Source organism: Octopus sinensis, linkage group LG4, assembly GCF_006345805.1.
Source record: "Octopus sinensis linkage group LG4, ASM634580v1, whole genome shotgun sequence".
Taxonomy (NCBI): domain Eukaryota; kingdom Metazoa; phylum Mollusca; class Cephalopoda; order Octopoda; family Octopodidae; genus Octopus; species Octopus sinensis.
Window position 1 is genome coordinate 65,314,891 of NC_043000.1, and position 15,943 is coordinate 65,330,833.

Here is a 15,943-nt window from a genome sequence, read left to right on the forward strand (position 1 = left end):
AAAATCTCATGATATAAAGGTAAACTTTATATCACAAATAGTGAATTGCATTGCTGGGTGAATACCACCCAGTCTTGGAGAGTGGGTGAGATGCTCCAAAATTGTAGGCCTTGATTTATGTCTGAACAGCTGCAGCATAGCGTTGAGTAAACTACTTGAGAGACTTTGGACATTGAAATTTTGCTGTGTGGAATATGAAGGGACATAGCTAAAGGGGCAAGTTCAATCAATCACCCAGCTGTTTCTAAATGTCATAAATGAAGCAGGTATGCTGTCAGGGACAAGTGAAATAAAACTGGTGGAGCTCCAGCCAGTTGGTTGACTTGAAGTATGATAGAGACAGAGGTGTTCTGTAGTATGCATTGGTGTATTTGGATAGTTGCAATAAGGCAGAGGCTGGATGACCCAGTGGATGCAGAAATGGATATAGTTTGGTAGAGGTGAGGTTTTAAGGTGAGAAAGAGATTGAAAGTGTTTGCATAGTGGAGAGTTTTTGCATCAGTCTGGAAAGGTTTGGAATAAATATTGAGAGTTGTAAGAGTTGAAGTGACTGAAAACAATGACTTTAGAGAGTGGAGTGGAGTGGAGTGGTGAGGTAGATATTTTTAATGCAAAGAGTTGCTGGTGGCTTTAGGAATTCTGAAAGTGAATAGAAGGAGCAAATGTGTTTGTGGGGAATGTGTGCACATCCATCCATACATACATACATACAAACATGAAATGTGAAGTTTATAGCTGTCAACTACACACACACATAAATATTATAAAATGTGAAGCTTATAGCTGTCATCAATTATAAATATAGATAGTTATATATGCTGTATAGTTCCCAGCTATCAAACTGCAATCACAAGGTATTAGTCAATCCAAAGTTGTAGAAGTCACTTGATCAAAGAGCAATGGAATTAAACCCAAAACTAAGCTGAGAAGCTTGCACATTTAAATAGGCCACAAAGTACAGAAAGACATTTAGAAAATATGGGAGAAAAACATGACTATAACATAGAAACAAATAATCTATTTTTTATCAATATTAAAAATCCAGTAATAAACATAGAAATTACAAATTACACACCTTAGTCGAGCCATCAGTTCTTGCTCTTCCATCAATAAGTTTAGTAAAACTTTTGAAGCATAATTATACGCTTTTTCAATTTGATCAAAGTATCCTTTTTCATTCAATGTATAAATCATTTCTTCAGCATAAGGACATTTTACATCTCTACCTGAAATACAAGGATTTCAGTTCAGATAGAAAGATTTTCATAATAACCAACAATTGGTTTCATATTCTTGAGTTTACTTTCCTTTTCCATCCACACATTTCTGAGATCAGAAATTTCCCATCAGATAGCTTCATTATGATATACATCAATGAAGTTCTCTCTCATCAATATTCTAACAACTCTGTAGTCCACAGGATTCAATTGTCTACTCCGTTTTATTTTATACATTAGTAACTTTAACTCTGTTACTATTTCTAACAACACACTTTGGATTTATTCAGTTTGGCTGCCAGTATCCATTCTGTTCGAATTGATTTTATACTCAGTGTAATGATACACTTTTATAGATAATGAAGACCATGAAAATCATTTTTGCTATAAATCAACAAATAAAGAGTTATTAGTAATTAAAGTTTGAAAATTTGAGGTAATTCTAGCCAATCATAAGCCACAGATTCATTCATGCCAGTTTCCATAGTAACAAGTGGAAAATAAGAACTCTTTTGTCTGTGAGAAAGCACATGTTGACAAATAAATTGAAACCACTTGTTTTACCTATCTGTTGACAACTGAGTAGGTGAATTTATGAACTGGTCAACAGAATCTTTGTTTTTTTAAAAATATTTAATTTGTAATGTGTTATTTTGTTTGTAGAAAAATCTTTTAACTTCATGCTATTGCATTAAATGCATACTGAATGCTTATAACTACAAAATACGCATTTTCCTTTTGCCATTGAGATGATTATGAGGTGTGCTAAAAATAACAGCTAAATAACGTTTTTGGATAAATCTTTTAAGTTTGTGCTATCACAATGCTTAAAACTACAAAATGTATGTTGTTTATTCTTTCTTGACAACACGTGCTATTTTCAGGATGTTGACAAAATGTGCAGTCACGCACAAAATGACAGCTTCCAAATCCTGTTGTCTAACTTTAAACCTCTATAACTTTTCAAAAACATTTTTCCAGAAATAGTGAAATAACTCCAGGAATTCAGTTTGGAAAAGTGTATTAAAGTGTCAAATTGAAAAAATTTCGATAAACTTTAATTTTTGAAATGTTGGCAACTAAACCAAATAGATCCCACACTTCTATATAAAAGACACTTCAAGCCTCCTCAGTTTTTCAATCATATCAGCTGTCACCAACCACACACTGCTTAAACAGCTGAGACCAAAGATTATGAAAAGTTCTCTAGTGGTGACATGGTAACCTAGTCTTCTTCAACGGAACTAAAACACAGCTAATTATGTGTGTGTGCACATGCACATGAAGGAAATGCAGTTTCAACATTACACTCTACTCATGAACAACACACAGCTAAATTCCTCTTACTATAAATGTTGGGTTTTACAGTTTAAGACAATCTTTCAAGGTAGCTATATTTTTGTATATCTAGGGCCTTAGTGCCCAATATGTTTTCTTTTCAAGCAGGTTGGGTATGACTTAGGAGTAACTATCTTCTATTTCTGGCAGGCTAAGTGACTGTAGAGCCCAGTGGTTCTCAACCATTTTTTAATTGTGGACCCCTTTTGATTCGTATTTTACTCTACTGGACCCTCACAGCAATCTTTAAAAAAAATCCTATTATATTTCTATAATTAGATATTATTAGAAATTGTAAAAAAAAGTTTTTAAAATATTTTGTGAATTGTAGAAATATAACCAATTTATTGCACCTAAATTTTAACAACAAAATCTTACATGGACCCTGGTTGAGAACTACTGGTATAGAGGCTCCTACATAGGCAAATGCCCTCAACGGAGGGTGTTAACAAATACAGAACAGCAGAGATGAGTTTTCTGACCTAGAATGAGGCCAGGAACTTCTACAGAACAACCTTAAAGAATATTGAACCGGTCCTACTTTGATCATGATTATTTAAAATTAATGTTCAGGAATATTTATTCTATTAAGGAATGAGTATTAGTGCCAGAATATTTATAGAATAACAGAAATCACAATATAAAAAGATCACTTACCACATTGTCGTACAACATTTAGATATTTCCCAGTTTTTAATACTTCTTGGACAACAAGTGCCAAAAAGATTGGAGTTCTGTCTTTTCTCACAACGTAATTCTGTTCCCAATACATAGATGGAGTCAAAGAAATAATATCACAGAGGTAGTAATTCCACTTAGAAAAAAGTGGATGATGATCCACAGAAAGTTAGGCTGACAGAGAGAATAAAAACTTTACAATATTTCTCTCTCCAATTTTAGCTTGAAGATTTTGAAATAAAGATAAACATAAAAACATAGTCTCTGCTCTTTTACTTGTTTCAGTCATTTGACTGTGGCCATGCTGGAGCACTGCCTTTAGTCGAACAAATTGACCCTAGGACTTATTCTTTGTAAGCCTAGTACTTATTCTATCAGTCTCTTTTGCCGAACTGTTAAGTTACGGCGACGTAAATACACCACCATCGGTTATCAAGCAATGTTGGGGGGACAAACACATACACACATATTTATATATATATATATTATATATATATATATATATATATATATATATGTAGGTCCCGGGTTGATTCGGGGTTAACCACAGTAAATAAGGTACTCAATACATAGCAGAGTAAAATTAATTTATTATATAGAAGGAGCTTCTACAGGACTAGAACTGCTTCCTGATGATTTCTCTTGAATGAAACAGTTCTAGTCCTGTAGAAGCTCCTTCTATATAATAAATATATATATATATATATATATATATATATACGACGGGCTTCCTTCAGTTTCTGTCTACCAAATCCACTAACAAGGCTTTGGTCGACCCAAGGCTATAGCAGAAGACACTTGCCCACAGTGTCACACAGTGGGACTGAACCCGGAACTATGTGGTTCGTAAGCAAGCTACTTACCACACAGCCACCAAGTATTTTGTTAGTAGTTTAGTGACATATAGGTTCTGTTGACAATTCAGCCTGCATTTTTGCCTTGTGCTTGAGAATACACTTCAAGCTAAATGAAATCATAGTCATGGCCAGTGTGACAGGCACTCAGTACACTTTGTGGAGTGGTTGGCATTAGGAAGGGCATCCAGCCATAGAAGCCAAGCAAAAACAGACAGGACCCTGGTGCAGCTCTCCAGCTTATCAGTTCCAATCAAACTGTCTTACCACTGCTAGCATGGAAAACAGATGCTAAATGATGATGATGAGTATGGAGCCAGTAATTTTAATATAGATAACCCACAACTAAGGTTAAATTGACTTGTGAAAAATGTAACATTCATTCTCTTGCACACACAGTAAATTTTCCAGACTTATTTCAGGTAAAAAAAAATGTATAAAAACCGCATCATCAACACCAGGTAATCTGGTAGAAATGGCAAAGATAGTATACACCAGATTAAATAGTTCACATTATTATTTTTTTACATTTGTCTGTTTCAGTCATTAGATTGCAGCCATGCTGGAAAATAGCTTTGAAGAACTTTGTGTCGAGCGATCAACCCTAGTGATTTTCTTTTTCTTTTAAAGCCTGGTACTTATCCTTCTCTTTTTGTCAAACCACTAAGTTACGGGGAACATAAACAAACCACTGCTTGTCACATGGTAGTGAGGGACAGACACAGACAGATATATATACACACATACATACATAAACACACACACAATGGGATTCTTTCAGTTTCCATTTACAAAATCCACTCACAAGGTTTTGGTTAGCTCAAGGCTTTAGTAGGAGACACTTGCCGAAGATACCACACAGTGAGACTGAACCCGGAACCATGTAGCTGAGAAGCAAGCTTCTACCAAACAGCCGTGTCTGCACATATAGTATTATTTGACTTTTACTAGTTTCAATTATTAAATCAAAAAGTTAAGAAACAAACTTCTTAATCATTGAACTACATCCTTGCTTGGGCATTGCTTTTACAGTTGCGTAGTCATAGTTCAATAATTGAAACATGAAAAAGAATAACAGAATCTAGTGAGACATATACAGTTATATGATAAAGAAGTTCAATTCTCAACCATGTGGCTCAATGACTAAAACTACTAAAGTCAAATAATATCATGAACCATTCAATTTAACATTTCACTATCTCTGCCACTTTCAGCAACTTAATTATCAAACTACCTGGCATTAAGGATGCTATTTAATTTATTTACTTATTTTTTCCCATAAAACATGTCTCAAAAATTTACTGTACCCTGAAGGTGAAGGTTATATTTTTCAGAAATCAATTGCAACGGCTCCAGTATGTTAGTACTAATTTTATCATCCATGTTAAAGTGCCGAGTTTTACTTTGGCATGAAGGGAGATAATTAACAGAATTAAATACTACAAGTTATTTTTGTTTGATGCACTAATTGTTCTCCATTATAATTTTTTTTCATCTGGGTTTGATGCATTTTCATCATACTTTTGCTGCAGTTCATTGTCATCTTTTTATTCCTGTTCAGCCATCAGAAATCAGTTTCACCAAACAGCCTGGCCTATCCAAGTGATATATATATAGTTAATCTAAACATGAAAACACAAAGACAGAACACAATGCGAGGACGTGGAACAAGTATAATGTTATTGGACGCTCAGGAAAGGAAAGAAAGAAGTGGGATTTAACATTTCAAGCAGAGCTCTTCGTCAGAAACATAGGAAAAGGAAAGATCCAAGGAAGGGAAAATGGAGGAAAAAAATCGCCAACGGTACACACGCGATCACATTTTGGCAAAAAATTTTCAATTAAAATAATAAATATTACAAAACTACAGATTAGAATTAAAATACTGATAATAAGTACAGGAAAATTTCACATATATTTGACTAACAATAGATAGATAAAATGTTGCATTTGAGATTAGTAACCTCATGTATTTAAGCTAATTCTAAAGTGAAAATCACTGTTAGAATACAAAACTGTATTAAGTAAAAGGATATTCATTGTATGATTTCTCCTTGTTGACCTCTTCATTCTCAACAACAAAAAACTAGAAAGAAAAATTAAACAATGATAAACAATAAGGAATGATTAATAATAATTAATGATTGATAACTGAAAGATTCTCAAGCAGAAATGGAGTATTTTCCTAGTTACATTAATAATTCAAAATTATCTGTTGGTCACAATGTTGGCCATAAGTCATAGTAATTAAAATTTAAAAAAAGATAAAATTCATGTAGTTGTTGCTTAGTCTTAAATCAGTCCTGATTGAGTAGACATATGAATAACCCTTTAGCATTCAAATCACTATGTTATATATAATGCTTGTTTATTCACATTGTTTTGAATTAATCATGAAATGTCTCATAGCTTTGAGATTTCGATGATGTGACTGTTTTTTTTTTTTTTTAAATGACTTTGTAAAGTAAGTGTGAAAGGAGAGATCTGGCCAGTTTGAAACAATTAGAATACTTGAGCCAAATATGGTTGATTCAAATGCTAATGGGTTTGAGACATTCATACTGTGATCACCCTGCTCTTGCTGGAGGTATTCTGTACCTTTTCTCCTGCACATTTTTATATTGGTAGGGATATGCTTTCAAATGACCTTTTTTGGATAGTCATATTTTAAATAGTTATGAAATAGAAAGAGACATTTATATCACTGAAGCAACATACCTCTTCATATGGATCGTTAATAATCCCCTTGTAGATCCACATCTCCAAAATTTCAAAGTATGGAGCACACGCCTGATGAAAAGAGACACAAACATAATTAAAACTGGAAGAGAACATATATCTTTTAATTTTTTAATTCAGTTGTTGATAAGTTGCAAGCACAAAATATTAAACAAATATAATAATCAAGTAACAAAAATATAAAATAATAATTACTGGTCATAATTTGCATTGGTGAAAATGATAGAGCGAAATTTAGATCAGTTTGTATGTCTGCTGTGGGGTGTCAAGTAAATAGACATTTCAATTAAATGCTATCATTGCAGGTACCTCATCTGTCTCTTCATTCAAATTCTCACAGCTATTACAAATGAAATCCCTGGACCAAGTGATTCCAAATTTTAGCTACAATTCTGCAAACCCCATTTTCTACATCGATGCAAAGCAGACTTTGCATTGATGAAAGAGAACATAAATACTGCACTTACAGTAAATTCATGCTCCACCATTCCAATTCATCTGGCCATTTCATTGACCATCTTGCAGTGTCCAGAATTTCTGAACAACAAAACCAATATAAGAAATAACTTATCATCATGCTTGGCACCAGCTTAAACAATTTCATAATACTATTTTGCTTTTGTTGTTTATGCTATTTCCTTCTATTACCAAACACCATTCTTCCCAGTTTTCCTCTTCTACTTTGCTCTTCCTTCCCTACCAAAACAAATACAAAAAACATTTCTCCTTCCTACTTGTGTATGTTGGTAAGAACATAATCACATCTTGTATCTATCTTTTTTCCATACTTCTTTCTGGCCACTAACCTTTCACTTGTAGAGACACATGGCTTTGTGGTTAGGGTATTGGACTAATGATCATGTGGTTGTGGTTTCAATTCCTGGACAATGCGTTGTGTTCTTGAGAAAAACACCTCATTTCACATGGCCCCAGTCCACTCAGCTGGTAAAAATGAGTAATCCTGTGACAGACCAGCATTCTGTCCAGGTGGGGAATATATATGCCATGAAACTGGCCCTTATGAGTCAGTATGACTCGAGAAAGTAACTTTACCCTTCAATTAACACCTTCTTGCATTCTCCTTTTGAAATTTGTTTCTTTGTTAATGTTACTCTTCTTTTTACATGCTCTTTCATGCAACAATGCCACCTTGTCCACCCACAGTTTCACTGAACACTTAGTAGTTGATATATAAACTATTACTGTTAACATTATTATACTATGTAAGCTATTACATGCTAATTTAGCTCACAGAATTATTATCCTGAGTTTGGATGACAAGTCTCCCTAAATTTCAAGAGTCTTTTTTAGGATTGTTGCAGAATACAGGATGGCACTTATCTGCAGGTCAACAAAACATTTCAATTCCTTTATCCTTCAGCCACTAAAGTAATAATTTTGGCATAGTGCCAAGTCTCCCAATCACCACAGGAACGATTTTCTTTTTTGTGTTCTACAATCTCTTTATCTCTCTGGATCACTCCCGATTTCTCAATTTTCTCAGTTTCCTTAGTATTCATTCTACTATCAAATGGGATTGCAAAGTCAATGATTTTACACTGTTTGTTCCTTCTTTCATCCACAATCATATCTAGTCTCCTTACTTCAGTAATGTGATCAGTCTCTATGAAGAAATCCCCTTATATCCTGGAACTAGCATTCAACACAAGTCTCTGGTTCATACTTATACCACTATTCTGTCACTTCAAATCCATAAATTTGACTGACCTCCAAACATAATCTTTTACTAACACAATTGTGCCTGTGTCTATTATTCTTTCTATGCGTCCTTTGGACCTACATAATATGTCATAAAGGGCAGCTGCTAACAAGCAGATGTTTACTATTGGGGGCACATCTATTGACTTCATCCTTAAAACCTTTTGGCCTAAGTACAATAGATTTGTATGAGGAAGGTTTTGGTCAGCACTAGGGATGCTTTGTTCTAACATAGAGAAGGCAGAGTTAAAACAGCTATTCAAGTCTGTAATTTCACTTCCCTGACATTTTGCAATGTAATTTAATGTTTTTTTTTCTGTTTTGTTTCGTTTTTTTTAATGTTTTAAAGAAACAAAAGAATTTCACAGAAATAATTCACAAATTCCAACTTGAAGGACAAAAATGCGAAGGAGCTGAGGATTTCTTCAAAATTGCTGAAACCTTATGTGAGACACAGACCAAAAATTTTAAACATATCTTTGTTACAAAGTTCAAGTAAAGCAAAACTTATGAGTAACTCAAAGCAACATTTTACTGACAACTCAACAAAAACAATAACTTAAAAACTTTTTTTATTTCATTAATTTAAAAAAAAAATTTTATTTTGTTTTATCTTTCATACATAATCTTATAATTCTGCTTGTCACTGTTACTTAGCCTATCCGTAACGCTTCCATGTAATTAGTTGAAGGATGGATGGGGAGAGATAGGAAGGGTGGGGAGAGTGGAGAAGGGGAGATAGGAGGCGGGGACAGGGAGAGAGAGGTGGTGGAGAGTGAAATGTCTAATTGTTTTTTTTGAACTTATGTTTTTTCCTCCATTACTTAGCCTGTCTGCAACGCTTTCACGTGATTAGTTGAAGGGAAAGGCAAAGAGTAAAAGGAAAAGGAGAGAGAAAAAGAGGGTACGGCAAAGAGTGAGAGAGAAAGAGAGAGAGAGTGCTGTATATTAAGTTTCTAGATTATATATATACTTTATAAAGTATATAAAGTGTATATATAAAGTGCATTAAGTAATCATTATATTCCAGTTTTTTTCACTTTTCAATGAGTAGCAAATGAGCGACTATCTTTTGATATAGACACAACACAGTCTACACATTTCATGTTTTCTGGATAAAGATTTCAAAAATAACCCAATAAGTTTAGCATAAATTCCGTGAAATATTAACAGGTCCCGCTAGTTATACATAAATACTGTACTGCGTTATGCTGTATGAATAAATTCTTCCCAAACTTTCAATTACATTTAGACATCTCTTAACCTTCACTTACCCAAAGTCACTGGGTGTGACCCGGCAAGTTACTGTATCACACGTGCAGATTAAAAACAAAACAATAATAATATTAATAAAATCTTACCGCTTGAGTTAAAAAAAGGCAAAGTTCTTGACTTTTAGTATCTCTACAATAAATACAGAAATAAAACAAAATTTAATTTAAAAAGATAAGAAACAATCTGTTAAAAAGACAATCTAGTGATATATAATTTAAGCTTTTAACTATTTAGAATAGTATGCACAAGTAGGAGGAACTTGCTCTCTTTCCTGTTACATGTACCATAACTAGTTTCAAGCAGTAGACTGTGCTCCTGTTGGTGCATTACCTAAAAGGAATTTAATCAATCATATCAAACCCAGGTGTTTTGTACATACTCTGTCAACTTTGCAAAGCAGGAAAATAAGCTCACCCTTGGCATAAAATGAAGTAACCAGAATGTAAACAGACATGACAAGATACCACTAGGACTTTTTCCACATACATATGTATATGTATATATATACACACACATACATATATACACATATATATATATAAACGTAAACATATACACACACATATATATATATATATACATAGATACATACATATATATACATACATATATGCAAATATATAGATGCACACACACACGCACACATATAGACACATACACACTTAAATCACTTGGGACTTTTTTATCCAGCTGTCATCCTCTACAAGTTCCACATAACAGCTCAGTCAGCTCTTTTGCTTACTACATCTGGGTGTTTTTCTACATTCATTTTGCTGTCCCTAAGCATTACATATCCATCAAAGTACTTTCACTTCATTTTTTCCATTGTACACCACTCATATTCAGTATCCGTGTATACTATACACAACTCTGGACACATACATCATACAATCTGCCTTGTCATGTTTCCTTCTAATTTAGCTCTTGAGCAAAGCAAACATCAACTTGGCCTCTTTCCAGCATCCTGTAATTTCTCTTTATCTCCACACAAACACATATATATATATATATATATATATATATACAGGGGTTGGACAAAATAATGGAAACACTCGTACAAAGTTTGAATTGTTTCCAAAGGAATTTTTGTGCATTCTTCAGTTAAAACAGTCTCCAGTTCTTGTTGTGATGATAGTTTTTCTAAAATGCACCATAAATGTTCAATAATATTGAGATCTGGGGACTCTGATGGCCAGATATGATGTTCAACTTCACTAGAATGTTCCTCATGCCATTCAGTAACAACTTTAGCTGTGTGAATTGCTGCATTATCATCCTGAAAAATTGCGTTTCCCTTCGGAAAAAGTTCCACAAACATAGGATGAATTTAATCAGATAAAATGCTTAGTCTTGACTATTAATTCTACCATGATTGGAAGCCATTGGGCCGGCAGATTTCCAAGATATATCCCCCTCAGATCATCACAGATCCTCCTCCATGTTTAACAGTTAAAAGAAGGCAGTCTGGGTCAAATGCTTCTTTTGGGTGTCTGTACACATATACTCAACTGGAAACAGGGTAAAAGATGACTCATCCAAAGAAATAACATTCTTCCACTGCTCTAGGGACAAATTCTGTAGGTGTTTACTATAATCTAAATGCTTTGCAATGTTTGTATTTGAAAATAGTGGTTTTCTGTTTGCAGCCTTCCCATGAAATCCAGCTTTGTGCAGCTCCCAGCGAACAGTTTTTGTGGAAACTGGGTTCTCAAGGTGGTCATTAAGCTCTGCAGTCATTTTGGGAGCTGTATTTTTGTGATCCTTTCTAACAATTCATGTAAGAGTCCGACAGGCCCTATCTGAAAGTTTTGGTTTTCTTCCTGATTGCAGCCATCCTGAGAAATTCGGCTTTGTGCAACTCCCAGCGAACAATCTTTGTGGAAACTGGGTTCTCGAGGTGGTTATTAAGCTCTGCAGTAATTTTGGGAGTTGTACTTTTGTGATCCTTTCTAACAATTCACATAAGAGTCCAACAGTCCCTAACTGAAAGTTTTGGTTTTCTTCCGGAGTTTTGTTTTAACGAAGAGGTTTTTCCCTCTTTCTCAAAGGCTGTCATTACTTTCAAGATGGTACTTCTTGATACTCCAAACATTTTGGCTGCTTTCATTACACTAGCACCTGCCATACAAGCAACAACAATTTGACCTCTTTGAAGGTCCAACAGATCTGTCATTTGAATGAATTTTAATTACCTTTTACTGATGATATCTGGAAAGAAATAGCAATTTTAGCAAAACATATTAAGCAACACTTATAATAATCAAAAAATATAAAAACAAACAAGCTTTTGATGGTTTTATAGATATTTCAGAATTATGATTCTAGGTGTTTCCATTATTTTGTCCAACCACTGAATGTGTGTATGTATATATATATATATATACTCTTTTACTTGTTTCAGTCATTTGACTGCGGCCATGCTGGAGCACCGCCTTTAGTCGAGCACATCGACCCCGGGGCTTATTCTTTGTATGTCCAGTACTTATTCTATCGGTCTCTTTTGCCGAACCGCTAGGTGACGGGGACATAAACACACCAGCATCGGTTGTCAAGCAATGCTAGGGGGACAAACACAGACACACAAACATACATGCACACACATATATATATATACATATATACGACGGGCTTCTTTCAGTTTCCGTCTACCAAATTCACTCACAAGGCTTTGGTCGGCCCGAGGCTATAGTAGAAGACACTTGCCCAAGGTGCCATGCAGTGGGACTGAACCCGGAACCATGTGGTTGGTAAGCAAGCTACTTACCACACAGCCACTCCTGCACCTATATATATATAGGATAACAATACTGATATCTGAGTTGTCCTATTACTTTTATTTAAAAAAGCCAATTGCTACAGACAATAACTTAATAAATACACCAAAAGAACATGATGAGACCTGCAAACATTTGTCAGTGTAGTAAAAATTTATAGACGTACCCTGCAAAACCTGATGTCATTTCATGCAGAAGTGTTAGCACAGCATCTCCAATACATTTTCCCTGCAATAAAAATCATTGTTTTAATGAAAGAAATACAACAGAAATGTTTCTAGCTATACTGTATTTCCAATGATTTGGAATCAAAGGGGTCCATAAGTAAAAAAAAAAATGGTTGAGAAACACTGAACTAAACCATCTGAAAATTTCTAGGGAAAATGAACAAATTTTCCATTTCATTCTTCATATCTATAGGAAGATTTGAGTTCAGCACTGCACACTAATGAACCAATTACCAATTCTGCATACACTGTCCGCAGTTGTGAACTATACCAGTCACACTGAGCGTTTTTATAGCTTTGGTTTGATGGGTCGTTGAATATTAAAATCTGTATTCTAGGAAGAAATTTCAGTATAAGGTGGCAGCACACAGATTGTCAAGTCTTCATCTATTTTAGCCCTCTTATGATTACTAAGTTATTGAGGCAAATTAGAATTTGGCTTTTTTTTTTTTTTTTGGAAAAACAGTTTGTTTATTCAAAGTGTTGCATTTGAAAAGATTCACACAGATACAAAAAAACAAGAAAAGAAGAGAGATGAGAAAGGAAAAGAAAAAAGTATGGGGTACAAAGCTGCCGAAGATGGAGGAGGAGGAGTAGTGATGGGTCACATATCCCAGAACAAGTGGGGTGCTCAACCATGCCCCGTAGTAATGACTATGAAGGCATTGGCAAGGAGAATGGCTAGTGCCATTCACTGTAGTAGCCACTCCACCTTGAGGGGACACTACCAACATATAGTGAAATGTGAAGTCAATAAAGTAACTTCTAATCCATAAAATTTACTTATAATGTAATCCTTTATAGACAAGTGGCCGAAACACTTAAATCTGCTGCTGCCGTTGTTGCCCTATAATATTCATACAGATTAACAGACATAGGCATGTGGAAACAAGAAGTTGTGATGTTCATGTATCCTCTTAAGGCATTAAAAAAGAGTGAGGGGTGGATCCAATTGGATATTGAAAAATTATGTCACATCACAAAAAAATTTTGTTTTCAATGAAGTTTTCTAGAGTTTTAAACTGTTAATCATCATCATCTTCACCATCGTTATTATTTAGTGTCCGTTTTCCATGCTGGCATGGGTTGGACAGTTTGACCAGAGCTAGCAAGCCAGAGAGCTGCACCAATTTCCAGCCTGATTTGGCTTGGTTTCTATGGCTGAATGCTTCCTAACACAACCATTTTATATGTGTGTTGGGTGCTTTTAATGTGGAACTGGCACAAGTGCTACATGAAAGCTTTTTACATGGCACCAACACAGGACTCTTGCAGAGTCCAATACTCTTCATCAGGAAGTGCAGCATTTTCTTTATCTACTGAGAAAAAAAAGTAAACCTTAAAAATAAAAAAAAACCTACAACATATTGTAAGTGCTAATCCAAGAAAGAAAAGAGAAACAAGTGGAAGCAATGTAACCTATTGCTTGCAAAGTGAGTGTATTACCAGTTACACTAGAGTGCCAACCATACCATCTCCTCAAAATAGCAGTCACGAATAACAGTATTTAGTTTAACTCCATTCTAACTTCACAAAATAATATGATACTATGATAAACACATGACTCTAGTCCAATCAGTAAGATTTCTCTTTTCTGCCTTAAATTAATTTTAATGATGTCTCATATCATTTTACATTAAATCTTAGCAGTTAATTCTTAATTAAAGTAAAAACATACAGATGTAGATGAAAGACTCTACTCAATTAGAATCTTAGATTTTTTTATTCTTCAGGTCACATCAAGGTTCTATTTTGTACTTCTTCATTAAGTTAATTTGTGGACTACATACCTCTTGATAAAAATAATCAAGATGTTTAATGATAGTATTAATGAAAAAATGCAGCTTAGTAAAACTTACATTGTTAATTGAGTTTGAAATTGAAGCAAGAATCTCAAATGTCTTTATTGTTGGTTGTAAATAAAACCATAACTTCTGGAGTGCTAACCGACCCTGCAACAGAACAAATATCAAATATCAAAGGTTTAATAGTTTAACTATTTTATTAGTCACACACAAGAAAAGAAGCATAAACAGTGATTTAATCAGTAAAAAAAAAATATTATGGGTGTCATAATTTTACTGACATTGTTATTTTATGAATGCACTCTCTCCATGTCTTCCCATACCTATCATAGCACCTCCAGTCACTCCAATTTCACATCTCATCACTTGCTACAGTCATCCCTTCCCTATTTCTAAACATCTCCCCTCACACCCTTATGAAACATTCCCCTCTATAACACTTACATTCACCCCTCATTGCAGGTCCCAAAACATCTCCAACACCATCTATTTCTCTCTTACTTTGCCTGTCTGTCTATCTTTCCCTCTAATTATCTCTCTTCTCCTAGTAAGACACCTATCTCTATCTCTCTATTATAACTGCTCAACTGGCACAAAGCTATCTTCCCCTCCCAGCCAAGAGGTCTTTGTCTTACAAGTTACTTGGCGACTCTCCCAATGCTGGTGCCACATAAAATGCACCCTGAACACTCTGTAAAGTAGTTGGCATTAAGAAAGGCATCCAGCCATAGAAATCATGCCAAAGCAGGTGTCTAGGACAGTTCTCTGGCTTGCCAGTTCCTGTCAAACCATCCAACCAACACCAGCATGGAAAACGGATGCTAACTGATGATGATTCTACTAAGAATCTCTGTTGAGTGATATCAGCTTATTAGCCTCAACTACAACACTGCTATGTTTCAGAAACAACATCTATTTACCAACATTAATGACACAAGTTACAAAGTTCTCAAATTTCACAAAAAAAAAAAAAAGAAGCAAAATACTTCTGATTACAGCTAAATTACATTCAGGATGTAAATTGTGATCATAATAATTGTCATTTTAGGAAAAATCATTGAACTAAGATTGGTCAAAATAATGATTTTCCATCCGATCCTTGAAAATGCTACTTCTACAAACAAATAATTTACAAAGTTTTGCAGTGGAGTAACACTAACTTTGTAGTTGCATGTACAACTTGAGATATTCCACTGGCCCACACAGTCCCTTCAAGGGATTGTGTGGATCTTTACTGAGGGCTCCAGATGATAAGTACATTTACTTTAATAAAATTAGTGCTCAGAGTAAAACCCATCAGCTTACAAATAAAAAACT

The 15,943-nt window shown here is 34.5% G+C and overlaps 1 protein-coding gene across 1 annotated transcript in view; it reads right to left on the bottom strand.

Annotated features, from left to right (window-relative positions):
- LOC115210379 (gamma-tubulin complex component 2) overlaps positions 1 to 15,943 on the bottom strand; it is a 76,801-nt gene that overhangs the window by 27,726 nt on the left and 33,132 nt on the right. Inside the window, exons 14-20 of the mRNA XM_029778948.2 lie at positions 14,681 to 14,773; positions 12,761 to 12,822; positions 9,907 to 9,949; positions 6,806 to 6,877; positions 6,124 to 6,173; positions 3,213 to 3,325; positions 1,076 to 1,226 (exon numbers count right to left, since the gene is read on the bottom strand). Of these exons, the coding sequence (XP_029634808.1) occupies positions 1,076 to 1,226; positions 3,213 to 3,325; positions 6,124 to 6,173; positions 6,806 to 6,877; positions 9,907 to 9,949; positions 12,761 to 12,822; positions 14,681 to 14,773 (584 nt within the window). The remainder of the gene's footprint in view (positions 1 to 1,075; positions 1,227 to 3,212; positions 3,326 to 6,123; positions 6,174 to 6,805; positions 6,878 to 9,906; positions 9,950 to 12,760; positions 12,823 to 14,680; positions 14,774 to 15,943) is intronic.